Source organism: Dromiciops gliroides, chromosome 4 (genome assembly GCF_019393635.1).
Source record: "Dromiciops gliroides isolate mDroGli1 chromosome 4, mDroGli1.pri, whole genome shotgun sequence".
Classification (NCBI taxonomy): Eukaryota; Metazoa; Chordata; class Mammalia; order Microbiotheria; family Microbiotheriidae; genus Dromiciops; species Dromiciops gliroides.
Window position 1 is genome coordinate 469052643 of NC_057864.1, and position 27309 is coordinate 469079951.

Sequence of the window (27309 nt, forward strand, 5' to 3'; positions counted from 1 at the left end):
CAGAGGTGAGTGGGGAGAACATTTCAGGCATGGGGAAAGGCCTGGACAAAGGTGCAGAGGTGAGAGATGGGATGTGCCGCACAGGATACAACAAGGACTGACTAGCTATCAGTGAGCGGTGGAGCTGGGGTTCACGGTGACAGTCTGTCTCCAAATCCGGCACCTTCCCCCTATGCCAAGCTGCACTCAGCTGTCTTAGGGTTCCAGGTTCCTATAACAGGCTTTCCCCTCACTCTCAGCTAGGCTTGAGTCCTTGGCCTTCCTTTTCCAAAGGGGCTGGAGCGGGAATGAGGATCCATGTGGGAGAGACCATCCAGCACCCCCTGAGTGTGTCCTCGGGGGCTCGGTTGAGGAGGGAGAGTGTAGATGAATGTAGAGGCCAGTGTGGTTTCAGCCCCAGTGACCAGAGAGGGAGACGAGCCAAATGACAGCACCTGTTATCCCTCAGCTCACTGGGCAGGAATTAATAAATCTGGAGCTGGGAAAGGCAGACTTGGCCAACGCCATTTTACAGATAAGGAAACTGAGGCCCCGGGGAGTTAGTGGATTGCCCATAGTCATATAGGAAGTACTCATCAGAGGGGGAAATGGAAGCCAAGAAATTGAATTCTGCTTCCAGGGCCAGGGCTCTCCCCTGCAGCAATCTGCTCACCTCTGACCCAATCATCGCCCAAGACCAGCATGTGCTACTACTGGTGGATGGCACCTTCATCCCAAGACCCTGCTGGACAGTGACTTCTTCCCAGAAGCTCTGGCAGGCTGCCAGGCCTCTCTGATTCCTTCCCCGGGGCTGGGTGTGAATTACCCTTGGCTCCTGGCTTGGGAGCGCCCATCGGTCCGGTCTGCTGACCAGACAGGAGGGGGTTAACTCCTTATCACCCTTAAGGAACTTGCCTGAGGAGGGTAGGGTTTGAAGTGTGCGTGTGTGTCCGTAGGGGGGACCCGAGACAGGTCACACCCCTCGGGGGGAGGTTCCTTCCTGCATCCTCCCCTCCCCTCCCCTCCTCCTTGCTGTTTTACTCCCTCTCCGGCTTACCAGGGTCTAGTCCATCTCAGCCCCGTCTCTGGACCTCCAGCCCTCCCGGGGCTGCCCCTGAGCCTGAGCAGGACCCAGAACCCGGGAGTGCTCACTTTTCTGGCCACCCCCCGCCCGGGGCAGGCAGCAGCTCGGTCTCCTTTTGGGGTGAGTAAATGGCCAAGGCTGTTGCCATCTCTCTGAACCTGTCCGGGCTGACTCAGAGGACCCTACAAATGAATGGGTGCTGGTAGGAGGGGGGGGATGGGGCAGGAGGAGGGGGTCTCGCTTTGTGTTTCTGGCTGGAGAGGAGCAGTAGGGCGGGGCCCCGCGCTGTCCTCCCTGGACCTCGGGACCCTTTGCCCCCACCGGGTCCGCTCTGGAGCGAGACCCGCTAAAGATAGCTGTGCGTGCCTCGTAGAGAGATGGAGATGGAGAAGGGGGAGGCAACCGCAGATGTCAGCGTGGAGGAGGGAGGCGGTGGCCGCCGCTGCCTGAGGGGCTCCCTCAGCCTGCTGCAGGGCGGGGCTCTGGGTCAGGACAGTGGGGTCCAGGGGCGGGATGTGCAGAGGCTCTGGGGAGCAGGAGGGAGGGAGAGGAAGGGTCGGGGGCCAGGCAGGCCTGTCAGGGGGAACGAACGAAAGGATGCTTCAGGCTAGAAGATGGCATTCCGGCTTGAGAAGTCCCGGTAATAATGAGCTATGAATCAAGGTTTCAGTGGTCACAGCTGCTTCAGCAAGGAGGCAGCTCCCTAACTGGGTGAAGGGTGCAGCCCCACCCAGATCTGAGCCGGCCCTGGGGGCTCACATGGATTCCCCACTCTGGCTTGCCCCTATCCCTCTCCCTGGATTCTGTCCCGTTCCTCTGACACCTGTCTCTAGCTCCACCTCAGACTCTGGGCCTTGTCGTCCCTTCTGTGTCCCCGTCCTTGTCTCAAATCCTCTTTCCATTCCTCTCTCCTTCCTTCCCTTTTCCCACCCTCCCTGCCCAGTTCTGCCTTCCCTCCTCTCTTCTTTTCCCTTATCTTCCTTCCTGTCCTCATCTCACCCTCCAGCCCCTCCTTAGTCCCATCTCTCCCTCCCCTGACTTCTAGAAGAGTGAGGCTGCCCATCCCCCCCCCCCCCCACCATCCCAGAGCTGGGTAAGGGAGAGGGGCCCTGAGAGTCGGAATCATGGAGGCTGCTTCCCCACCCTCAGAAGGCCTAGCCATCACACCCTCGTGACAACTGTGGTTTCAGTTTGCCCACGAGGGTGACGTTACACAGTACAGGAAGCTCCCTTATATAGGGCACAAGGCCCTAGATAGGGGCTTATAGAGGGGGAAGTTCCCCGGGGCCCAGACAGGAGAACTAGGCAGAGCAAGCTAATGGTTAGTGCTTCACCATAGAGCAAAGGCTGGGAACACCAGGAACTTGGAGCTTGCCCTGTCGCTGTGGTCGGGGAGTGACATCTGAGAATACATACATGGAGTACATATATACATGTATGTCTGTGTGTTTGTAGATTCATGACTTTTATAATAAGGCACACATATAACATACACATATTCACACAAATATCTATCATCTATCTACCTACCTACCTATAACTGTCTATCTATATCTATTTGAAGCAGATTTTTGATATCATCCGTATGGGGGAGCTCCTGGTGGGGGACTCCTTCTCCCTATATAGACCTAAGCCTGATCTGATGCTTAAGAGAGTTTGAGGGAACCACCAGCAGCACAGTGTCAAAGGTGGCACTTGAACCCAGGTCTGACTGACCCAGAGGCTCTCTCTCCACTCCTCTCTTTCAATGACTTTTCTGTTTGCTGAGAGCCTGCTCAGAGTTCCACAGAAGGACTTGTTGATTACCAAGAAATAGAAACAGGTTCCACAAGAGTGATTGGTTTAAAAAACAAAACTTTTATCGATGCCTTTTATTTGTCCATCATAATCATTTCTAGACATGCACGTCCCAAAATGGAGGCCTCCCTTATAAAAAAGAAAAACAGTTAAACAAAAACAACTGTCCCACGGCCCCGTGGTTGAGAGGTGGATGCAACATTCTGCCCTCGCAGCTCCCTCCTCTCTTTAAGATGAAGAAACCACGTCTCATTATCTGTTCTTCAAATTCTCCAGCATTGTTAGTGGCTTTTCAGTTACATAGATGCTGACTCCCTTTTAATGGCCTCTTCTTTTACATATGATATCGATATATAACAGTTAATAATATTATTAATAAAACAATGTTATTATAATAGATTGATACAGTATTAATATCCATCATGTGATATGGATATTCTATGTCATACAATATTATTGTGTATACTGTGATATTGATATAATATATTATAACATTATTATCATATTATAATTTAAACTACAGGATATATTATTTATCATACCACCAATTTTTATTAAATTAATTGATAATCTATTTATTATATTATTTTATTATGATGTTATTACTATTATTTATAATATAATAGTAATATAATATATTGCACATTATATCATGTTAATAATATAAAATTGCTATAACAGATAATATGGTACTTACTATATGCCAGGTGCTATGCTAAGCACTTTACAATTATTATCTCATTTGATCATTACAATAAACCTAGAAGGTAGGTCCTATTATGACCCCCATTTCACAGACGAGGAAACTGAGGCAAACAGAGGTTAAGCAACTTTCCCTGGGTCACACAGAGTCCTTTGATCTTCGTGACAATCCTGGGATATATGTGCTATCATCTCCTTTTTACACATGAGGAAATTGAGACAGACTGATTAAATGACTTGCCCAGAGTCACACAGCTAGTAAGTGTGTAGCTGGATCTGAAATCAGGTTTTCCTGAGTCTAGGACCAGCGCTTCAGACGTTGTACCACCTAGCTGCCCCCTCATCATTGCAGTCACCATTTATCTAGTTCTGGCTCTGCTTCTCTCTGCATCACTTCTTGAAAATGCTCTGAATTCCTCCTCTTTGTCATTTCTTCTTGCGCAATCATCAGGGAATCACAGAAGGCCGGAGTTGGAGGCTGTCTAGTCCAGTGACCCAGAATCCCCTCTAAAACATTCCCACAAGTGGTCACAAGGTTTGCTCAAAGTCTCCCACTTCCCAAGGCATCTTTGATGGTCAGGAAGTCTCTCTTATCAAACCTAATTTCTGTACATCCGACATATTTGGCAAAGACTGGGGAAATGTGTTTTCCCACTCCATTCATGCCATAGTTTTGAGTCTAGAGAAATCTAGAAAAAGGAGTTTGTGAGATGTTGTGGAAAGAAACCTGCGGTTCTGGTTCTGGCTCTGGTCCCAAGTAGCTGATCTCAGGCAAAGTCCCTACCCCTTGCCGGTGTGTTCCCCCATCTCTACAACAAGGATGTTGGCTTGGGGTCTAAGTAGGATCTAGAACTCACTTGAAGAGCATCTAGTCCGCACTGCTTCCCTCTCCCTTATTGTACACATGGGGAAACTGAGATATGAACAGGGAGAATGATTGGTCCAAGATCGGGGGGCTAGTTCAGGGAGCTGAGAGTAGACTTCAGAGCCTCTGGTTTCCAATTTAAGTATCTTTCCGACCCAACACCCTGATGAAGTGACCTCCAAACGGGAATGGAAACTCGAGGACAAAGCTGATCGGGGTGGGGAACCACGTATGGGATTCCCAGTCATGCCTTCTTCCTCCAGCTCCAGAGTAAGGGTATTTGTGACTTTCCTCCAGGTAAACAAGATAAAGTGAATGTTCCCTAAGACGTGATGGGGCGGGGTCTAGACAGGGCTATCTATGCAAACAGTAGAGCTCTTTATCGGTGTGAAATATCACCCTCCTTCTTACTATTTATTGTTGTTGTGTTGGTGATCACTGCAAAGTCCCGCATGTGGCTCCAATAGACCCAGAAAGTGGGATCACCCAGGACAAACCGTGTCCATGGTTACAGTCCCCCTCCTCCAACTATACATGCAGAGCTGGAAGGGGCTTCTCACCTTATAAGGAGTTGTTGTGAAGCAATGGAAAGAATGTATGAGTATTCGGTCGTTGAGGACATTATTTTTATTCATCAAACTAAAAACAACAAACAAACCTCCTAAACTTATTTTTTTAAATTAACAACAAAACTTTGATTAAAAATAGAAACTTTAAAAATGAGACACAGGGGCAGCTAGGTGGCGCAGTGGATAAAGCACCGGCCCTGGATTCAGGAGGACCTGAGTTCAAATCCGACCTCAGACACTTGACTAGTTGTGTGACCCTGGGCAAGTCACTTAACCCTCATTACCCTGCCCCCCTCCCCAAAAAGAGAGAGAGAGACAGACACACAAAACACTGTGTTTTTTTTCTTCCTGTAGCAATGGGTAGGCATATACAAAGATACAGTCCTTCTTTACAATTTGCCCCTTTAACCAGATGATGAGCTACCCGAAACTGCCTAAAACAGGGGTGGGAAAGGGAGGGAGGTAGCAATGGTCATTCTTCATTCCATCAGTGGGGGCTCGTGCTGGGAGCAGCTGCAGACCTTCTGTCCTGCGGGCTTTCTACAAATTTGTGGATGGAGAGCTGAACTTGAAATCAATAGACAGATATATAAATAAATAGATAGATAGAGGATGCAAGTCACTTAAGCACTCTTGGCCTCAGTTTCCTCATATGCAAATAGGAATAATAATAATAGCTCTTGGCTCCCAGAGCTGTTGGGAGGATCACATGAAGCAATATATGTAAAATGCTTTGAAAATACTTTTTTTGGGGGGGCAGGGCAATGAGGGTTAAGTGACTTGCCCAGGATCATATAGCTAGTAAGTGTCAAGTGTCTGAGGCCAGATTTGAACTCAGGTCCTCCTGAATCCAGGGCTGGTACTTTATCCACTGAGCCATCTAGCTGCCCCAAGGGATTTTCTCGCCAAAAGTAGTTTGCCATTTTCTTTTCCAGCTCATTTTACAGATGAGGGAACTGAGACAAACAGGGTGAAGTGACTTGCCCAGGGTCATATAGCTAGTAAATATCTAAGGCCACATTTGAACTCAGATCTTCTTGATTCCAGGCCTCGCACTCTATCCTGTTGAGCAACTTTTTTACAACTTATCATCTTAGAGAGCTGCATTGAGAGGTTTAGTGACTTCCTCAGGGCACTGCATCCAGTATGTTCCAGAAGCAATACTTGAACCTAGGTCTTTCTGGCTTAAAGGTCAGTTCTTTATCTTCCATAGCACACTGTATCTCTATAATCCTTAAAGTAATACTGAAATCCAACCCTGTGTTGCCATGGGGGGTGACTTCCCAATGCCTTCTCCCAGATTCTCTCTCCCAGAAATCTTCACAAAGGTGTCCCAGAAGTCCTAGTTCCAACAAGTCACTGCCACGGCAGAGTTACATAATGTTGGAGAGTAAGATGCTGCTGCTGCTGATGTAATTCGCTAATTTCATAACACAATGACCTATACTTTAAAACTAAAAGATCTTATCGTGCAATTAAATAAATTGCAAATCCTCTTTTTAGAGACATTAGGCTATGCCTGTCATGCCCAGGACACACCATCCTCCTGCCAAAGGTGACACAGCTCTTAAATAGCAGCGCAAAACAGGACATTGCTGTAGAAAGAGGTTTGACTTTAGAGTCACAGAACCTGGGTTAAAATCCTGGTACTTTATTTTATTATTTTGGGAGGCGATAGGGGTGAAGTGACTTGCCCAAGGTCACAGCTGGTAAGTGTCTGAGGCTGAATTTGAACTCAAGTCCTAATTCCAGGGCTGGTGCTTTATCTACTGTGCCACCCTGTTGCCCCTGTTCTTTGCGGGGTTTTGTTTGTTTGTTTGTTTGTTTTAATCTCCAGACCAATCCATGCTTTTCTGTCTACAGCAAATCCAAAGCCCTCACCCCCACAGCAGGATTATAGTCAGTATTGGGGCTTCAGGAAAGATCTTGGTTATGTTACTATGCCCTGCCCCTCCTGCCTCCCCAGTAAAGACCTGCATTTGCAAATACACAAATTTGTACCATAGCCACTGACTAGTCCCCATAGACCAAGCCTGTCAAAACACTTTACTAGTATTTTACTAGTTATGAGTTAGGGGCAGCTAGGTGGGCACAGTGGATAGAGCATGGGGACTGGAGTCAGGAAGATCTGAGTTCAAATTCACCCTCAGATACTTCCTAGCTGTGATCCTGGGCAAGTCATGTAACCCTGTTTGCCTCAGTTTCTTCATCTGTCAAATGAGTTGGAGAAGGAAATGACCAACCACTTCAGTATCTTTGCCAAGGAACACCCCAAACGGGTTCGCGAAGAGTCTGAAACAACTGAACAACAAAAGTTACTTCTTAGAGCCACCCCATACCCCCACATCAAAGAAAGGTCCAAGGCAAGGGGTTGATGTCTTAAGGTTTACATCTCCTACCTACCACTTCTATTGATGAATGATGCTGAGCAAGTCATTTCCCCTCCTGGTACATCTGTAAAATAATGGGCTTGGACTTTATAACCTGTAGGGTCAATTTAGCTCTAAATCTAGAGCTAAAATCTGTGATTTCAACCCAGATCGTCTGCCTTCAAATTCCAAGGTCCCACACTTGGCTTTAGGCCAAGGAATTGTGGCATAGAAGTCTTGGTCAAAGACCTGGGGGGGGGTCTTCAACTCCATTTTCAGGACCCCTCCCTTGCCAGGGATAAAGGTGGATGCAAGAGTTGATCTTGAGCCACTTGGATCCAAAGTAATTCTCTTCATTAGAGTAGGCTTCTTCTCCTTAGTCCAAGGAAAACTAAGAAAAAGCCAAAGGCTCAAGCAGAATACATGTATACCTATGTGTCTATGTGTGTGTGTGTGTGTAATAGATGTAGATGTAGACAGACACAGACACAGACATAAGTTGAGGAAGACCTGTGATTTCATCAAGACAGGGAATTCCTGATAAGGAAACTCTACCACTACTAGCAAGCCCCCCCACATTGTAATTTATAGTTTTTATTTTTTCAATCATCAAGCATTTATTGTTTTTCCCTTCCTACTCCTCCCCTCATTAGAAAAAAAAATTAAACTCATAACAAATAAATGTAGTCAAGCAAAACAAATCCCTATATTGGCTGTGTCCCAAACTGTGTGTCTCATTCTATATCTTAATCCACCACCTCTCAGAGGTAGGTGCCGTGCTAGTCCTTGGGACCAATCAAAGTTCTTAAGTCTTTCAAAATTGCTTGTTTTTACAATGTCGGTGTTATAGCATAATTTGTACTTTTGGCTCTGTGACTTTTGGACTCAGAGAGGTTCAGTGATCTGCTGTGGGTCACACAGCCACAGTATGTGTCAGACTCAGGACTTGAACCCACCTCTCTTGTAATTATACTAAGCTGCCTCTTTCTAAGACTCCCCACCCCCACCCCACCATCACCTCCCAGGCTGGCCTTGGCTCTTTGGTTTTGCCCACACCCCTGGCCTTGTAAAACATTTGTTTCTTTCTCTGTTCCTTCCTGGCCTTGTAAAACCTTTCTGTATCTTTTTCTTTCGGAAGACGGCCTCTTGGAAAGATCTCGAGAACCTCCAGCAAGAGATAAGACAGGGTGCCTTCTTCTGCCCCAAGATGCCTGAGCCGGCCCAAGGCCCAGCCTTCCGGCTAGAGACTACAGAGGGTGACCAGGAAGGGGGAACAGCTGCCGCTACGGGAGAGAGGGGGTCTAGAGACCAGCTGCCCCCCATGGAGTCAGCCTTCCAGAAGGAGAGCAAGGACTTCTCCCCACAAATCAAAGTTAATCTCAATTACAGAATAGGTCCCAGGTAAGCCGAGTGCCCTGTGTGATAATAACCTGGTGATCAGGCTTGTCTCAGTGGTTATTCTTGGGTTGGGTTAGGTGGCAGCTGAGGTTCTTCCCATCTCTTTGGGCCTCAGTTTCCTCATCTGTAAAATGGGAGGAAGGGTGTAAAATGGGGTTGTTAACCTGAAGTCTATGAACTTGTTTTTGTTTTTGTTGTTGTTGTTGTTTGTGAGGCAATTGGGGTTAAGTGACTTGCCTAGGGTCACACAGCTAGTAAGTGTTAAGTGTCTGAGGCCAGATTTGAACTCAGGTCCTCCTGACTCCAGGGCTGGTGCTCTATCCACTGCGCCACCTAGCTGCCCCTATGGACTTGTTTTTAGAAAATTATATTTTAATAGCTATACTTCAGCACAATAATTGAACTCCTTGGTAATCCTATGCATTTAAAAACATGATTCTGAGCAGAGATCCCGAGGCTTGGCCAGTCTGCCCGATGGGTCCATGATGCAACAAAGGTTCTAATCCCCTGGATCCCTAACATCCTTTTTGGTTCTAAGTTCCATGGTCCTTATCCCCAAGACCAATCCTGGTTCACTCAAGGAGGTACCTGAAGAGAGTATATTAATTGGGGACCTGGGGTGGGGGGCTGGGAAAAAGGCCTTAAAAGCTCTCACCACTTGGGCTCTCAGTGGCCCTCCCATCCTGGGTTTTCTCCTCTTTACAATATCCTAGAAGCCGACTTTCCTTGTACTTCGGATTTTTACAGGCCTTGGTTTAATCCTATGCACAATGAAACGGTTGGACCTCAAAGGTCCTTTGATACTGGGAGAAGCAGATACGTATATATTCCTGCCCAAGGGTCTGGGGGGCAGAACATAAAGGGCTGGCATCTAACTAGTTCATAGAATGTTGAAGCTGGAAGGGCACTTAGACGTTATCTGGTCCACCATGAGGGTGGAGGGGTCGGAGGGTAGCAGTGGGGCCTCGGAGGCCAAGTTCACTTACAGGAGCAGGGTTTTTTCCCTGGTGGAGACGCAAGCAATTTTCCAGTTTAATTCCCTCCTCTGCCTCCTGTTTCCTCTTCATCCCTTGGCAGCCCATCGGATCCAAACCGTTTTGACCGAGACCGACTCTTCAATGCAGTTGTGGGGGGAGCCCCAGAAAACCTGGATGGTCTGCAGGAATACCTGATGCGGACCAGCAAGTATCTCACCGACTCTGAATTCACAGGTACGGCCCCAGAGCTGCTACAAGAAGATTTTTTGCACCTAGGACAAGCACAATGAACAGCCCAGGGGGAGGCCTTTTGGGCCACTTCTGCTTTGGGGAGGCTGCGGTGGGGGTTTGAAGAGAGGAAACTGGGGTAGGCCAGGGATGAGCTCACCTTGTGTGCTGCCAGGCAGTACATCGCATGCTAGGTTCCTAGTTTAACTAATTACTATTTCTAATTTTTTTTTTCAGGGCAATGAGGGTTAAGTGACTTGCCCAGGGTCACACAGTTACTAAGTGTCAAGTGTCTGAGGCCAGATTTGACCTCAGGTCCTCTTGAATCCAGGGCTGGTACTTTATCCACTGCGCCTCCTAGCTTCCCCCTACTAATTACTATTTTTGAGTAGACACTAAACTCTGTTTTAATGTTGTCGAAGGTCAACTAGATGGTCAGCACAGGTCTGGGTTCTTTTGGCCCAATGGGATGGATGGATGGGTATTCACAGAGCTGTAATCAGTGATTTGGGGGTATATAAGGGGGACAGATTTTATAAAACCTTCCTATGTGAACAGCAAATATTCTCTCAGATCAGTTTTTTAAGATACATTCAGTTGAAAGGAGAGGAAAGAGTCTAGGACACAAGGCCCCTTGGCAGAGGAGACAGAAGGATCTGGGAGCCCATGATCATTTCCTTCTCGAACTGATTATTCTTGCTAAATAGATGCTAAGCTCAGCTGCTTCTATACTGCTGAAGAAGCGCTATCCTATCTAAATGTGTGCACCCTGAGACAAAGCCACAGTGACCCTGCCTTAGTTACAGTTCTAACCTTTGTTTGGCTCAGATGACTTAGTTGCAGGAATGGTGACAGACATCCATGTGCATTGATATCAATGGTACCCATTTCCTGTATTTGTGGGAAAAGTAGCAGTCCCTGAAAAGTTGAACAGTGACATGGAATCTTTAATGGTAACCCCTCATCTGTATCATTTTCTCAGACTGAGTCCAGGGTCAGTCACCTGTTCTTCCCTATCACTAAGTCAATCTCCTGGGGGGGTCCCAGATTGGAGCAGGGAAGGGAGGGTACCAGAAGAATTCATAGGAAGGGGCCCTTGTAAACACTAAAACATTATAACTTATCAACTATTGTTCCTTTGTGAACTAGCTGTGTGAGCTTGGGCAAGTCACTTAATCTGTCTGTGCCTGATCAATAAAATAAGGGGATGGTCTTAATGACTCTCCATCCTTGTATCTATGACCCTAGGAGCTCCCTTCCACATCCCAGCTTAATCTTACTGTTTGAAACAAATGCTGCACCATAGTCTGACCACAATCCCCAAGGACCCCCAGGTGGTCTGAGCTGGTTCCGACTCAGGCCAGTAATTACATTCCCTGGGGAGTTTAGATCTGATATTGAAACAAAACCAGACGCTCACAAATCATCCAGCAGTTAGCAAAAGGACATTTTATTTACTTGGCCAAAGGAGAAGGAGAAGGATATTCAACAAGGACAGGCATTGAGGATGCCCCCAAGTTGATCCAGCTGAATGGACCTTCCTGGTTGGAGTTACCCCCTGAGATCCCTCAGTCAAGCATAAGTGCGCTCCCACCCCCACCTCAGCTCTTCAGTGCTGTTTTGTACTCAGTGACCAGGAAATGATGTCAACAGCCTCAACCTTCGCCTCTGAGTCAATCAAGACACAAGCATGACCTCAGTGCCATTTAAGGAAAATTTAGCCTAACTTGCCTGGGGGGAAAGGTTGGGATAGGGCAACCCCACTAGGTTGGTGACAAGCTCATAATTGCCTTTGTGCTTTTGCTTACACAGCTATCTAAGTGCCCATCCCTCTGGGCCTTCCAGAACCAGATTAAGTTATTCCTCCTACAGGAAGCCTTCCTGGTTACCCCAGCCTTCCCCCACTCTTCTAAAATTTCTTGTCAATACAACACATTCAGAGACCACATGCCACATCGTCCTATAATGTTCTCAAATTATCTCATGTATTGGAGTAATACAAATTTATTTTATTTTTTCCAGTTACATGTAAAGGTGGTTTTCAACATTCATTTTCATAAGACTTAGAGTTCCAAATTTTTCTCCCTCCCTCCCTTTCCTCCCCGCTCCTGAATCCAGGGCCGGTGCTTTATCCACTGCGCCACCTTGCTGCCCGAGTCATATCTTTCTAATGAGACTATGTGCTCCGGGAGGGCAGGGACCATGTGTCTCATATTTCCTGTCCTTCCTCCCCTCAACCCCTACAAGTGCCCGACACAGGCCTAGCTATACCACTGAGCTCAAGAGGGACTTGTTGAGGAAGAGAGATCCTACTGGATCCATGGACCACCATTATGGGCATTAGCAAGGCTGGGGCTGAGGTGGTTAGAACATGAAGGTCATGGAGCAGCTAGGTGGCTCAGTGGATAAAGCACTGGCCCTGGATTCAGGAGTATCTAAGTTCAAATCTGGCCTCAGACACTTGACACTTACTAGCTGTGTGACCCTGGGCAAGTCACTTAACCCCTATTGCCCCACAAAAAAAAAGAAAAGAAAAGAAAAGAAAGAACATGAAGGTCAAGCATCTGATCCCCTTTTCTATCTCCTTTCACCCCCACCTTCCCTGACAGATGCCTCTACTGGGAAGACCTGCCTGATGAAGGCTGTGCTGAATCTCCACAATGGGATGAATGAGTGCATCTTACGTCTGCTGCAGATTGACCATGCCATGCGGAACCCCCAGCCCCTCGTCAAAGCCGTGTATACAGGGGAGTACTACAAAGGTGAGAGAGAGTGGCCAAGGGGAGGCAGGGGAGTTACGGAGACATGCCTGGGAGTCAAGTCAGGACCCCTGGGATTTCCAGTCCCTGGTCTGTCACTTACCCTCTACCCAGCAGCCTCTAGTAAGCCACAGACCCACTGAATTCTTGGGCTGGAAGGGACCTTAGAGGTTCTCAGGTTGAACGCCTTCATTTTTCAGATGGGGAAACTGAGGCTCAGAGAGAGGACATGATTTGATCAAAGTCACATGAGAGGTTAGTGGCAGAGCTGGGACTAGAATCCAGGTCACTCGACTTCCAGTCCAGTGCTTACCCTCTCCCAGTTTTTATTTCCCCAACTATAAAATAGGGGAGAACAACCCCAGTCCTATCTATGTCAACAGTTTATTGTGACATTAAAGTCAGAGAGGAGAGGATACTTTGAAAAGTATGACATATAGTAAGTTTAGGTATTGTTGTTGTTATTCAGTGGTGTCTGACTCATCGTGACCCCATTTGGGGTTTTCTTGGCAGAGATACTGGAGTGATTTGTCATTTCTTCCTCCAGTTCATTTGAAAGATGAGAAAACTGAGGCAAACAGGGTGAAGTGACTTGCCCAAGGTCACGTAGCCAGTAAGTATCTGAGGGTGGATTTGAACTCAGGTCTTCCTGCCTCCAGGCCTGAAGCTCTATCCACTGTGCCACCTGGCTGTCCTTCCCGAGACCAGAAGATCATGGTTATCTTATTACCATCTTCCCCAATCACAAACTTCCTTGATAATGTCTAGAAGGCCACTTCTCAAGCAAGTCACCATTGCTCATATGCTGTAGCCTGCTTCCACCTGCAGCAGAAATTATAATAATAACTCACATTTATACTACACTTTGAGAGGCAGCGTGGTATAGTGGATAGAGAGCCAGCCTTGGAATTAGGAACACTCGGGCCCACGTCCCATCACTAACACTTACTGGCTGTGTGACCCTGGGCAAATCACTTAACCTCTGTGAGCCTCAGTTTCTTCAACTGTAAAATGGACTAGCAGGCCTCTATGGTCCCTTCCAACTGTAAATTTATTTTATTTATTTATATTGTATTTCTATTTATTTGTACTTTCTATTTTATGTATTCATGTTTATATATACTTATATTTATAGTTTAGTTTGTAGTTTATTTTTACTTACAGTGTAGATTTTAATTAGTTTATATTAGACTTCTAGGTAGAGAAGTTCTATGAGGAACTTTACAGTATAGTCAGCATATACTTCAATCTCCTGTGACTTTAATGGCTCAGATTTAGATATGAAAGATGTCCAAGATTTGTAGACTGCCCAGAGGCCTCCCCCTCGTGACTTCTGCCTTTGAGAGTCAGAAGGCAGAGAATGTAGTGAGCACAGAACAGTATCAGTGAAGATGTAATCGACTCTTTTGGACAGGAAACAACTCTGGACTCACATGCCTGCTTTCTTGTTCCTATCAAATCTTTATGAGGGTGGCTGATGCATATGTAGAGAGGTTGGCTTAGAACTATGGATACTTTGGGTCTATGGGGAGATTCTTGTGCTCTGGCCCCTCGCTCCGAAGGCCATGGGTGATCAGAGGCGATTGGCAGCTCCCTGGGTCTCTGGGAGGGGTAGGATTGGGGCACAGTGTCAAATGGGGTTGGTAATGGAGCCAGAGAGAACCAGCCACTCTGTGGGCCAAGAAGAGCCAGGAAAGACAGATTCCTGGCTTCTTCAGTGCTTAATGAATGCTGGTTGAGTTTAGTTCCTGAATTAAAGGTGAATTTACACAAGACTTGAGCCAGAACACATCTTTAGTCATATCATCGTTTTTGTTTGTTTGTTTTTATTTTTTGTGGAGCAATGAGGATTAAGTGACTTGCCCAGGGTCACACAGCTAGTAAGTGTAAAGTGTCTGAGGCCGGATTTGAACTTAGATACTCCTGAATCCAGGGCCGGTGCTTTATCTACTGTGCCACCTAGCTGCCCCCATATCATTGTTGAATAAAGCAAGGAGAGATTCATGAAATCCTTGAATGTCTGTTATTTGTTGACTTACCAAAAAACACATTTGATTCTGCGGTGCCTTCAAGGCTTTCCTCAAGCAAGTTGCCTTCTGACTTGGGACATATGTTAAAATCTGACAAGGTTCCATGGCAGATGCAGTCCCAGAGACAACTTTGTTGTTTCATGATCTGCTAAGTGGCAACATCCAACGAGGCATGAAACATGGAGGCATAGGCTTACCAAAAGTATTTGCCATTATCACCGGGCATGTTCATTTCAAGCAGATAATGTGGTGTAGTGGGGAAAACCCTGACTTAGGAGTGGGAGAACCTGTCGTGTGAGGGGATGAGGTAGTGAGGGTCACTATTTGGGGGGGTATGGGAAGACTTCAGGGAGGAGGTAGAAATACCTAAGCGGAGCCATGGAGGAGGACAAGCGTCCTGAAATAAGGTTGAAAAGAGGTGGAAATAAGAAGGGAGAGCATCTCATCTCTTCTTTGTCAAGAGGTGGGTACCACTCATCATCTGTCCTCTGGAGTCATGGTTGATCATTGCATTGATCAGAATTCTTAAGACTTTCAAAGCTGTTTGTCTTTTTTTTTTTTACAGTAACAACTAAAAACATAGCATTTTATTGAATTGATTACATTTTACATCCCTGACACTTCTTTTAGTTCTATGGTTACCTAGTCCTGTGTTTTACCATAGGACCAGTAAATTGTCATTTTAAAAAATAATATTTTATTTTCCCCCAATTACACATGAAAATATTTTTAACATTTGTTTGTGTTTGTCTTTTTAATGTTGTTTTTGTACCAGTTGTTCTCTCCATTCTGCTCACTTCACTCTGCATCCATTCGTATAAGTCTTCCCAGTTTTCTCTGAAACCATCCCCTTCATCATTTCTTATAGCGCTGCAGTATTCTATTACATTCACATACCTTAATTTGTTCAGCCATTCCCCAGTAGATGAATATCCCTTCTAGCTTCCAGTTCCTTCCTATCACAGAGAGAGCTGCTATGAATATTTTTGTAGATATGGGTCCTTTCCCCCTTTCCTTGATCTCTTTGGGGGTATAGCTTGGAGGTGGTGAAGGAAGGTTATTTCGGCAGCTTTGTGGAGGAGATAGCGGAGAGGGGGGAGCCTTGAGGCAGGGAGATCAGGTTTTTGTAATAGTCCAGGAAAGAACGGATGAGGTCTGAGCTAGTGTGGTGGCACTGGATGAAGAAAAGGGAACTGAAGTAGTAGACATGCTGTAGAGGTAGAATCAACGAGACTGGGCAACTATCAGATCAGGGATGAAGGGTAAAAGGATACATTGTATCAAGTTGACCTGGGTTCAGATTCCACCTCAGACACTTGCTAACTATGTGACCTGTGGGCAAGTGACTCCATCTCTCTCTGGGCCTCAGCTTCTGCGTCTTTGTGAGGACTTGGTGGCTTCCAAGGACCCTTCTGGCTCCAGATTTATGATCTAATCATTGCATCGACCCCTGGGACATCACAAAAACCCTTCAGGGAAAGCTATAGTTTCCTGTGAATACTGGCAGCTGAGAAATAGTATCAAAGATATCAAAGATTTTTGAGTGGGAAAGGAGGTGGAGTAGTTGTGTAGTGAGTTTAAGGAATAATGGGCAGACTGCCTGGTGGCTGCATTGGTCCAAATGAATGAATGAAGGGTGGTAGGAACAAACGCACTGATAGATGGATGGAGAAACAAATGAACATCTGGATGAAAGTATGAATGGATGAAGTAACATTTACTAATTGCTTACTAATGTGCTAAGCACCGGGGATAATGAAGCATTAAAACTACCAGAGGAAGGCATTCAGCACATTCTGCTACAGAGAATTTCTAGAAGAACAGACAAGAATGGCCCAGAGATAAGATTCATTCATCCATTGGTTGGATGAGCATTTATTAAGCAATGAATATGTTCAGATGAGGGAAGCTAGATGGGGTAGCGAACAGAGCGCTGGGCCTGGAGTCAGGAAGACCTGAGTTCAAATCTGGTCCCAGACACTAGCTGTGTGACTCTAGTCAAGTCACTTTACTCTGTTTGCCTCAGTTTCCTCATCTGTCAAATGAACTGGAAAAGGAAATGGCAGATCACTCCAGTGTCTTTGCCAAGAAAACCCCAGATGGGGTCATGAAGAGTTGGACATGACTCCTATTGAGAGAGACCTATGGGGTCACATAGCTAGTAAGTCTAAAGCCAGATTTGAAGTTGGGTCTTCCTGACTTCAGGCACAGTACTCTCCGCTCTGTGCCACCATCCCTGCAACGTTTAAGAATCATAAGATCATGAATTCAAAGGTAGAAGGGACCTTAGCATCCAACAAGTCCAATCTCATTTTATTTTATTTTTATTTTTATTTTGGTGAGGTGATTAGGGTCAAGTGACTTGCCCAGGGTCACACAGCTAGTAAGTGTCAAGTGTCTGAGGCCAGATTTGAACTCAGGTCCTCCTGACTCCAGGGCTGGTGCCCTATCCACTATGTCACCTAGCTGCCAAAATCTCCTCATTTTAGAAATAAAGAAACCAAGGCACAGAGAGATTTACCCAGGGCCACATGGCTAGGAAGTGTCTGAGGCAGAATTTGAACTCAGATTTCTAACACCTCTCTCTGGCCACCCCTTTCCTAAATGTCTGTCTCTTCTTTTAGAGTGTAAGCCTTTTTTTGGCACTTGTGTCCTCAGGGTTGAGCAAAGTACCTGGCACATAGCACCTGCCTAACAAATCCTTGTTAAGGAACAGCTAGGTAGTGCAATGGATAAAGTCAGAAGGACCTGAGTTCAAATCCAGCCTCAGACACTTGACACTTACTAGTTGTGCGATCCTGGGCAAGTTACTTAACCCTCATTGCCCTGCAAAAACCAAACAAACAAAAACCCCAAATCATTGTTAATTAATGTCATAGGCAGGGTAAGATGGGCACACCAAGCAGTGCTGTTCCCACTGTCCCCCCTTAAAAGGTTGGTGCTCTAGTAGCCTCCCTCCAGTACTACACATCTGCCCTGCCCAGATGGCTTCAGGTACTCCCTGGGTGGTTTCTCCTACTTACCCTGTCTTTGCTCTTTCAGGTCATAGTGCTCTGCACATCGCCATTGAGAAGAGGAGCCTTCAGTGTGTGCAGGTGCTGGTGGAGAACGGAGCCGATGTCCATGCCAGGGCCAGTGGGCGGTTTTTTGCAAAGGAGAGTCAAGGAATTTGCTTCTATTTCGGTAAACAGGCAGATTTCTCCTGTGCTGTGGCCTTGGGATGTCACTGGCCTATTTGTCTTGGGCAAAGCTGGGGGGGCGGGTTCTGAGAATAGGGGAACTCTTCTAGTCACCATCCAGAATCCCTTTAATTCATTCATTCAACAGATATTCATTGTCTACTGTCTTCATTATGTTATATGTACCTGTGGCTGTGGCTCCCTGAGCCTAGCTCAGCTGTTCAGAATCAAGGCTGGCAGAGGAGTGGAGGTGAGAGTCAGGAATAGGGCAAAGAGATAGTTCCTAGAATTTGCCCCCAGGGAGTCATATAGCTCTGACTGCACAAGGAGATGTAGACCCCAGGGACTGAGCTCAGGAGGACCCAGCTGGTTTTGAAAAATAACTTTATTGATATCTTTGGTTTTTACATAGTCATTTCCCAATAGATCTCTCCTGCACCCACTCAGAGAGCCATCCCTCATTAAAAAAAAAAAGAAAGAAAAGAAAGAAAAGAAAAAACTATTGAGCAAAGTTAACCAACCAACTCAGCAAACTGGGTCTGAGAAATATATGCAGTCCTCCCACCTCGCAAAGAAGGGAAGGAGGTGGATTCTAATATCTCTTAGTTATCAGTTAAAACCATTTCTTAAACCATAACCTTACCTTAAAACCAAAACCTTAGTTAAAACCATGGTTATTTTACAAAATAAATTCTATTTATGCCTTTTGGTTTCATTTTAGATTAAATTTTTTATTTAAAAAATGTCACTTTATTTAAAATGTCTAGTTTCAATTTACTGATAGATACCTTTTGTTTTTATATCACCTTAATTTCTGAATCCCCCAGTCTACTCCCTTCCCCAGAAAGCTGTTTTATAACAAAGAATAAAGAAGGAGAGAACAATCAGTTCAACAGAACTAATCGGCTCATCAGCTGAGTCTGAGTATATGCAATACTTTACACCCATAGTCCCCCACCTCTGCAGAGAAGGGAGATGCATTGTATATGTCCTTCCTGGCTTCTGTTTTCTTCACTCTGCGTCAGTTCATATAAGTCTTCTTCTGCTTCTCTGAATTCCCCATATTTATCATTTCCATTGCCTTTGTTTGGCTACTTCCCATCGACATGGCCATCTGTGGCCTGGTAACCAAAAAGCAGAGGGATCTAGGGGGAAGGGAAGGCTGGCAAGGTGAGACTTCCCACATCTGTGTTCCTAAGGGGAACAGGAGCTACCTGCTTAAGTGCGGCCCATGGTCCGTAGAGTCCCAGCTGCCCTCCTTCTGATTGCAGGGGAGCTGCCGCTGTCATTGGCCGCCTGCACTAGGCAGTGGGATATTGTATCATACCTCCTGGAGAATCCTGACCCTGACCGGCGGGCGTGCCTAGAGGCCGTGGACACCTGGGGCAACACGGTCCTACATGCCCTGGTGATGATCGCAGATGACACAGTGGAGAACAGTACCCAGGTGAACAGCATGTATGACTACATCCTCCAAATTGGTGCCCGGCTCTGCCCCTCCTTGAAGTTGGAGAATATCGCTAACCTCCAGGGGCTGACGCCACTCAAGCTGGCAGCAAAGGAGGGGAAGATCGAGGTGAGTAGTGCCTGGCCCATTGAGTTGCTTTCAGAAGCTCAGAATTGGAAGGGAGTACATAGGCCATCAGATTCAAGCTGTACCTGAATATCAGAGGTGTAACTAAGATGAGACAGCATGGGCGCTGTCCCAGGGTACTGAAGTTGATATGGCATTTGAAGTTTATAACATCGTAGGATACTACAATCTTAGAGCTAGAGATAGAAGGGACTTTAGAAACATAAGGTCACACCAGTAGTAAGTGGCAGAGGCCAGATTTGAATCTAGGCCCTCTGATTCTAGGGCCAGTGTTCTTTTCAATGGTCTATATTACCTGTGAAAATGTAGAAACAATTGAACTTTGATTTTAAATAGATTTGAATGTATTGATTAAATCCTATTCTATTGATTTCTCTTTATTCTATTTAATTATTTCTAACTGCTCAAAATAGGAAGCTAACAGAGGTCATTCTTCCTTCTTGAGGGGCCATGCTCAAGGGATGCTGTTTCCCCAACCCCTTCTACAAAAGAGGGCTCTTGGTGTCCCAGAGTCTCAACTGACTTTGTCTTACAAAGCTAATTTAATCAAACATTTTGTGTGGTTTGGCCATAGGTGCAAAACCTGCTCAGTAGAGTTTTTCACTCTGCAACATAAGAGTTCTCCACCTTCTTTAGTGAGAGGGAACCGACTGCCTCCTGAGGTAACCCATTCCACCTGGGGTCAGTTCTGATTGTTTGGAAGTTTTCCTTAATATCAAGAAGGAATTTGCCTCTCCTTGGCCTCCATCCATGCCTCCTCTATGGGAAAGAGTTTTGGAGAGGGAGTCAGAGGACCTGGGTTCAAATCCCAGATGTGCCACCTACTACCTGCATGACCTTGGACAAGTCCCATAACTTCATTTGGCCTTCAGTTTCCTCATCTAGAATATGAGGATGTTGGACCCATTGATCTCTGAGATTCCTATGGTCATAGTTAAGCCCTCTCCAGCCATGCTGACCATGTCAAATTCTTCTTCCATGTGATAGCCATTCAGATATTTGAACCTGTCTTCAAGGGCTGATGAACACCTGTCTCTGGGGAGAAGGAATTAGGATTCAGGAGAGCCCGTTGTCCCGGCTCTGCCACTCTCTGGCCACTGGCCTTGGGGCAGCCACTTCCTTTCTGGAAAATGAGGGGGCTGGAGAAGCAGATCTCTAAGCTGCAAACCTCGCCTTTTCCAGAGGAAACAGAGACCCAAGGCCCTTAACAACTAACATTTACATAGCACCTACTATGTGTCAGGCATTGTACTACTAAGTGCTTTATAGATATGATCTCATTTGGTCCTCACAACAACCCTGGGAGGTATAGGCTATTATTATTCCCATTTTAGAGCTGAGGAAACTGAGTCAGACAGAGGTTAAGTGACTTGCCCAGGGTCATACAGTACAGAGGTTAAGTGACTTGCTCAGGGTCTTACAGTGAGTAAGTGTCTGAGGCTGGATTTGAACTTGGGTCTTTCTGACCTCAGGTCTGGCACTCTATCCACTGGGCCACCTAGCTGCCCATTTTGTAGGTGTGCGATAAGGGGCAAATGACTTTGTCTGTCTGAGCCTCAGTTTCCTCCTCTGTAAAAAGGAATTGGGGTGGGGGGCGGCTAGGTGGCACAGTGGATAGAGCACCGGCCCTGGAGTCAGGAGTACCTGAGTTCAAATCCAGCCTCAGATACTTAACACTTACTAGCTGTGTGACCTTGGGCAAGTCACTTAACCCCAATTGCCTCACTAAAAAAAACCAACAAAAAACCAAAAAAATGGAATTGGGGGGCAGCTAGATGGTGCAGTGCATAAAGCACCAGCCCTGGATTCAGGAGGACCTGAGTTCAAATCTGGCCTCAGACACTTAACACTTACTAGCTGTGTGACCCTGGGCAAGTTACCATTGCCTCACCAAAAAAAAAAAAAAAGAAATTGGACCAGATGGCTTTGAACTCCCTTTCAACTCTGAATCCATGACTGTGGGCTCTTAAGGTCACATGGCCGGGATCCCTGCCAAGTTTGTCCTTTGAAATGCTCTTTGCAGACTGACCCCTGGATGGCCTCTGTTCATGGGCCCAACACCTGAGCCAGTGCTGGAGACCGCTTGGGATGGGGTAGGGGTGGGGGACCAGACGAGAGCAGAAGCGTGGCCAAGGACTCACCCCACGTCTTCCCTCCAGGTTTTCAAGCACATCCTGCAGCGCGAGATCCCTGGGGAATACCGCCACCTCTCCCGGAAGTTCACTGAGTGGACGTACGGGCCTGTGCAGGTGTCGCTCTATGACCTGTCCTCTGTGGACAGCTGTGAGGACAACTCGGTGCTGGAGATCATCGCCTTTGGCTGCAAGGCCCCGGTGAGTGAGAGGACCAGCTACCCCCAGAGCTGCGATGGACACACCCCAGGGATGGCTACGGGTACCCAAGGAACCCTGGTGTAGAGCAGTCAGCCTCCCAGCAGCCCCCAGGCTTACACACTGCATATGACTCAGAGATGGAGAATCTTAGAGGTCACTGAGGCCAGCCCCCTCATTCTACAGATGAGGAAACTGAGGCCCCAGGAGGTGCAGAGACTTGCCCAAGGTCACACAGGTAGTAAGTGGGAGAGCTGGGAGTGAAGGCCAGGTGCTCTCACTCCCCTCCCCCTTCTAGGACCCTGCAGGTGTCACCTGCACGTTAAGTCCCCCTTAGGAAGTGTCTCTGCCCCTTACATGCTTTGTGACATCAGGCCGATCCCTTCGGCCAAAGGCTCAACTTCCTCGTGTGTATGGGGTGACCCAAAAGGCCTCTGGGTGAGGCCTCCTCAGTCGGAAAACTGCACTGGGACTTTGAGGACACCCTGTAAAACAGGAGTCACCTGCCTCACAGGGAAAGCCCTTGGTTCACTTTCCAGCAGTCGGACAGTCAGTCAATCAGTCAGTCAACAAGCATCTAAGGGTTTACCTTGTGCCAGGCACTGTGCTAAGCATCATCATCCCTGTCCTCAAGGACTTTCCATTCTAATGGGGGAGACCAGGTGCAAAAATACAAGATAGATAGGAATGGAATGGAAGGGAATCCCAAACAATCTTGAGTAGTGGTCGTCATCATTACTCCTATCTCACCCAGGCCTCATTATGATCAAATGAGATACTGATTACATAGGCAAGAAAGCACTGGATCCATGCGTCATTGTTACAGAAAGACCAGTGCTGGTCCTGGTGCTGAAGTCCGAGGACCTGGGTTCGAAGCCGGACTCTGCTTCATACTTACTGTGTGAGCTTGGGGAAGTCTCTTCACCTCTCTGCTCCTCTGCTAGATCAGTGGAGCTCAAAGCACCCTCCCCTTGGGATCCCGAGACCCTTCCAGGAGGGTCTTCAAAGTCAAAACTCTTTTTATAAGAATGCTAAGACGTTTTAATTTCTAGTATAGTAAATACCCACAGCTGTAATCCACATACGTGAGAGCTTTTGGGGGAGGGTCCTCAGTAATTTTTAGCTGAGACCAAAAAGTGTGAGGATCACTGGCCTAGATGATTCCTTCTGCCTCTAAATCCTATCGTCTTCTCCCGTTACTTCGGATGTAATGCTCTATGGTACCCAACCTGGAAAGATGCTCCATCTATCCCAGTGGTTCTCCTCCAATCCCTGGTCCAGCATCGCAGATATAAAGTCTTTGGCTCAGATTTCCCATGTTTTCATGGACATACAGCCTTTTCCCTGAGGGCTATCATCGATCAACCAATAAGCATTAATTAGGCTCCTACTGCAAGCCTGGTGCTGGGCATACAAGCACAGAGAATGGAACGGTCGCTACCTGCAATGGGCTTACGAGGGCGGTTGGGATGTGCTGGCTTTGGCCACCTCCCCATTGGCTCCCAATGGGGCTGCCAACCCTCTGGGGCACTCCCAGGGCCAGAAGGCACGGGACAGTGGGGTCTCGCTGGACCTTGGGTGGCTTGTCTCCCCCTTGTGAATGCCTCACTTTGGTCTCTTCTCTTGGGTCCCTCTCCTAGAATCGACACAAGATGGTGACTTTGGAGCCCCTGAACAAGCTACTGCAGGAGAAATGGGAGTCGCTGGCCACCCGGTTTCGCTTCAACTTGATCTCTTACTTCCTGTACATGCTGATCTTCACAGCGGTCACCTACCACCAGCCTGTTCTGGGCAAGGTGTGGCACACCCTGTCCAAAGGCCCTGGGGAGGGTGAGGAAGGGGAGGGACATGGACGAGGGGGGATTTTGGGAGAAGAGGGAGGCTCAGCCAGGGGGACAGGGGAGATTGGCTGACCATTTGTGAACATCTGAGCAATATTCTAGTATACTGTATGAGAGATTGGGTGACCACTTGTCTAGTCTACTGTCTGGTCACTTCCAGCATATTGTATGAAAGGGTGGATGAATATTGTAAGGAAGAGTAGATGACCACTTGTGAGTATATTGTCTGGTCAATATTCCAGTATACTGTATGAGATTGGGTGACCACTTGTCTAGTATATGGTTGGTATTCCAGTATATTGTGTGAGATTGGGTGACCACTTGTCTAGTATATGGTCAGTATTCCAGTATATTGTGTGAAAGGTTAGATGACCACTTGTGAGTATGTTGTCTGGGCAATTTTCTAATATATTGTATGAAAGATTGGCTGACCACTTGTTCAATATACTGTCTGGTCAATATTCCAATATATTGTGTGAAAAATTGGATGAATATTTTATGGGAGATTGGCTAACCACTTGTGAGTATATTATCTGGGCAATATCCTAGTATGTTGTGTGAAAGATTGGGTGAATATTGTATGGAAGGTTAGATGATCACTTATGAGTGTATTATCTGGGCAGTATTCCAGTTTATCACATGAGAGATTAGATGACCACTGGTCTTATCTACTGCCTGGTCAATATTCCAGTATATTGTGTGAAAAGTTGGCTGACCACTTGTCCAATATGCTGCCTGGGCAATATTCCAATATATTGCATGGAACATTAAATAACCACTTCTAAAGCATATTGTTCAGGTATAAGTTGGACCAGATGACCTCTGAACCACCTTCTATCTCAGACACAGGGCTGGGGTGGTACAACCTAAGGGGAAGGGGGAAGGATGCTTTTTTTTTTTTTAAGTGGGGCACAATATCAAGAGAAATAAAGAGGAAGAACCTTAGGAAGGAGGGTAGCCTGGGTCAGGGGACAGTTGGTTGATGGTAAGTCAAGGAGGAGCCCATGATCCTGCTCTGGATCAAGACTGGAAATAGGAAGGAGAGTGAGGAAACCAGCCATGGATGAGAGGAGCCAGGGGCCTCAGGACGGCTCTGGACTTTTCTCCTCTAGAACTTCATTCCGCTGAAGGCAACAGTGGGCAACTCGATGCTCCTGATGGGACACATCTTCATTCTCTTTGGGGGAATCTACCTCTTCTTTGGCCAGGTGAGTACCTCTTCCTTCTCCCACGTGGCCACTGGGCAGTGGCAGACGTAAGAACTGGCCCAAACTCCGGGTCACCTCCCCATAACCTTTAGCAGCCCCATCCTAGTGGTACAAGTGCCCCTGCATATGGGAAATCTATTCTGATCAACTACCTGCCTCCTGCCAGTGTCTTCCTCCAGAAATTAATTGGCCTGTATTTTATACTGAATTTTCCATGTACAAATAAACTCATGGAGGACTGAGTTATTTTCATTTTTTGTCTTTATAACCCAAGCAGGCACCTGGCATATAATAAATGTGTACTTCATAAATGCTTTTAAAATGGAATTTCATGTGTTTTGCATGACTACACATGTGTAACCTATGTCAAATTGCTTGCCTTTTCAATGAAGGGAAAGGGAGGGAGAAAGAGAATTTGGAACTCAAAATTTGAAAAAAGAATGTTAAAATGGATTTTTATATATAATTGGGGAAAAATAAAATATTAAGTTTTAAAAATTTAAATACTGAATTTTATCCCTTCCACAAATCTATTGAACTGTTTGGTCCTATGGCCCTGCTCAGTGGTGAGCCAGTGTAACAGATAAAGGGGACACACCACAGGGACTTCACTCCCCTCAGCTTTCTGGGGGATGTAGTCCACAGAGAATTTTTCCCAATTGGGGAAGCTCTCCCAGACAAAAGGGCAGCTAGGTGGTGCAGTGGATAGAGCACTGGCCCTGAAGTTGGGATGGCCTGAGTTCAAATCTCACCTCAGACACTTACTAACTGTGTGACCCTGGGCAAGTCACTTAACCCCAATTGCCTTAAACATCTGGGACCATCTCCAGTCATCCTGATAACATATCTTGCCACTGGACCCAGATGGCTCTGGAGGAGAGAATGAGGTTGGTGGCCTTGCACAGCCCTCCCTCACTTCAATCCAATTCACTTCAAGTCGTGACATCACCTTGATGTCACTGTGTTCTTTGAGAATGAAGGACAAACAACAAGCCAACCAAAACCACTGTGAAAAAGGTAAGGTATTCCTTACACACGGAATGTCAGACCAGGAAGGGACCTCAGGGGTCATCCAGTTCAAGACCTTTATTTTACTGAGAAAGCATTCGAGGCCCAGAGAAATCAAGTGACTTACCCAGGGTCACACAGCTTATAGGTGGCAAATCGAAGACTAGAACCCAGGCTTTGACTCCATCCCAATATTCCTTCCATAGAACTGTGCTTGAGAAGGGTGATTACTGCCAGGCCTTCCTTTCCCTGGGCTCCCGGTCTACTTGGGCTTTCCTCATCCCCAGGGGAGCATGACCGCTGTGTCCTCCCCAGAAGCTCCCCGGAGGGTGGGTCAGAGGCCGCTTTGGTCACAAGGCTGTCCTGGGGTCCAGGGCCGCTTCTCATGCTCCGTCGGTCTTGTGTCTCGGCAGCTTCAGTACTTCTGGAGGAGACGTCTGTTCATCTGGACCTCGTTCATCGACAGCTACTTTGAGATCCTCATGTACGTCCCTGACGTTGGGGGATGAGCTGCCTGCACCCCAGTCTCAGATTCCAGCATCTGTTTGCCTCTGCTCTCTTAGGACCCCAGGACTGGAGGGACCTTAGCAATCACATTGTTCGGCTCCCCTATTTTTACAGGGGGAGACTGAGGTTCAGAGAGAGAAAGCAACTGGCCCAAAGTCACACAGCACAGCTGTCACCATCTCTTTTTTTTTGCAGGGCAATGAGGGTTAAGTGACTTGCCCAGGGTCACACAGCTAGTAAGTGTCAAGTGTCCGAGGCCAAATTTGAACTCAGGTCCTCCTGAATCCAGGGCTGATGCTTTATCTACTGCGTCATCTAGCTGCCCCTGTCACCATTTCTTTTGCTGGCTGTCCCGTAGATCCGGAACAGCCTCCACCCCCTGTTTGGCTAAATCTTGGCCCATAGGACATCTCTCCGGGAAATCCAGCTTGGATCTTCCCTCGCCCCCTTAGAATGACCCAGAGATCTGTGGCTGCTCCTTTGCAGTTTGACATAATTAGGGCTAGAGGGGACCTCAAGGGCCCTCGAGTCCAGCTACTGTGTGAATGATGTCTGATACTCACACAGGCCATGGCTTGATCCTCACAATACACTTGTTTTTTGGGTTTTTTTTTGCGGGGCAATAGGGGTTAAGTGACTTGCCCAGGGTCACACAGCTAGTAAGTGTCAAGTGTCTGAGGCTGGATTTGAACTCAAGTACTCCTGAATCCAGGGCCAGTGCTTTATCCACTGCGCCGCCTAGCTGCCCCCTCACAATACACTTGTGACACAGAGTAGATAGTGACAGACTAGAGCTCCGGACCTGGAATCAGGAGGAGCCGAGTTCAAATCCAGCCTCAGACATTTACAAACTGTGTGACTCTGGGCAAGTCACAACCTCTGCCT

At 46.8% G+C, this 27309-nt stretch overlaps 1 protein-coding gene across 3 annotated transcripts in view; it reads left to right on the forward strand.

Moving 5' to 3' along the window:
• The first annotated feature begins 1000 nt into the window (after nucleotides 1-1000).
• The window catches only part of TRPV2 (transient receptor potential cation channel subfamily V member 2), a 40489-nt gene continuing 14180 nt past the window's right edge, over nucleotides 1001-27309 (forward strand). For 2 of the 3 annotated variants that reach the window (XM_044002190.1, XM_044002192.1), the window contains exons 1-10: nucleotides 1001-1183; nucleotides 8504-8766; nucleotides 9841-9974; nucleotides 12578-12730; nucleotides 17800-17940; nucleotides 19208-19512; nucleotides 21690-21863; nucleotides 23501-23656; nucleotides 24814-24909; nucleotides 26331-26401. In XM_044002190.1, coding sequence (XP_043858125.1) covers nucleotides 8573-8766; nucleotides 9841-9974; nucleotides 12578-12730; nucleotides 17800-17940; nucleotides 19208-19512; nucleotides 21690-21863; nucleotides 23501-23656; nucleotides 24814-24909; nucleotides 26331-26401 — 1424 coding nt within the window. In that variant the 5' untranslated portion in view covers nucleotides 1001-1183; nucleotides 8504-8572. The remainder of the gene's footprint in view (nucleotides 1184-8503; nucleotides 8767-9840; nucleotides 9975-12577; nucleotides 12731-17799; nucleotides 17941-19207; nucleotides 19513-21689; nucleotides 21864-23500; nucleotides 23657-24813; nucleotides 24910-26330; nucleotides 26402-27309) is intronic. The other variant, XM_044002191.1, reaches the window with a different exon arrangement.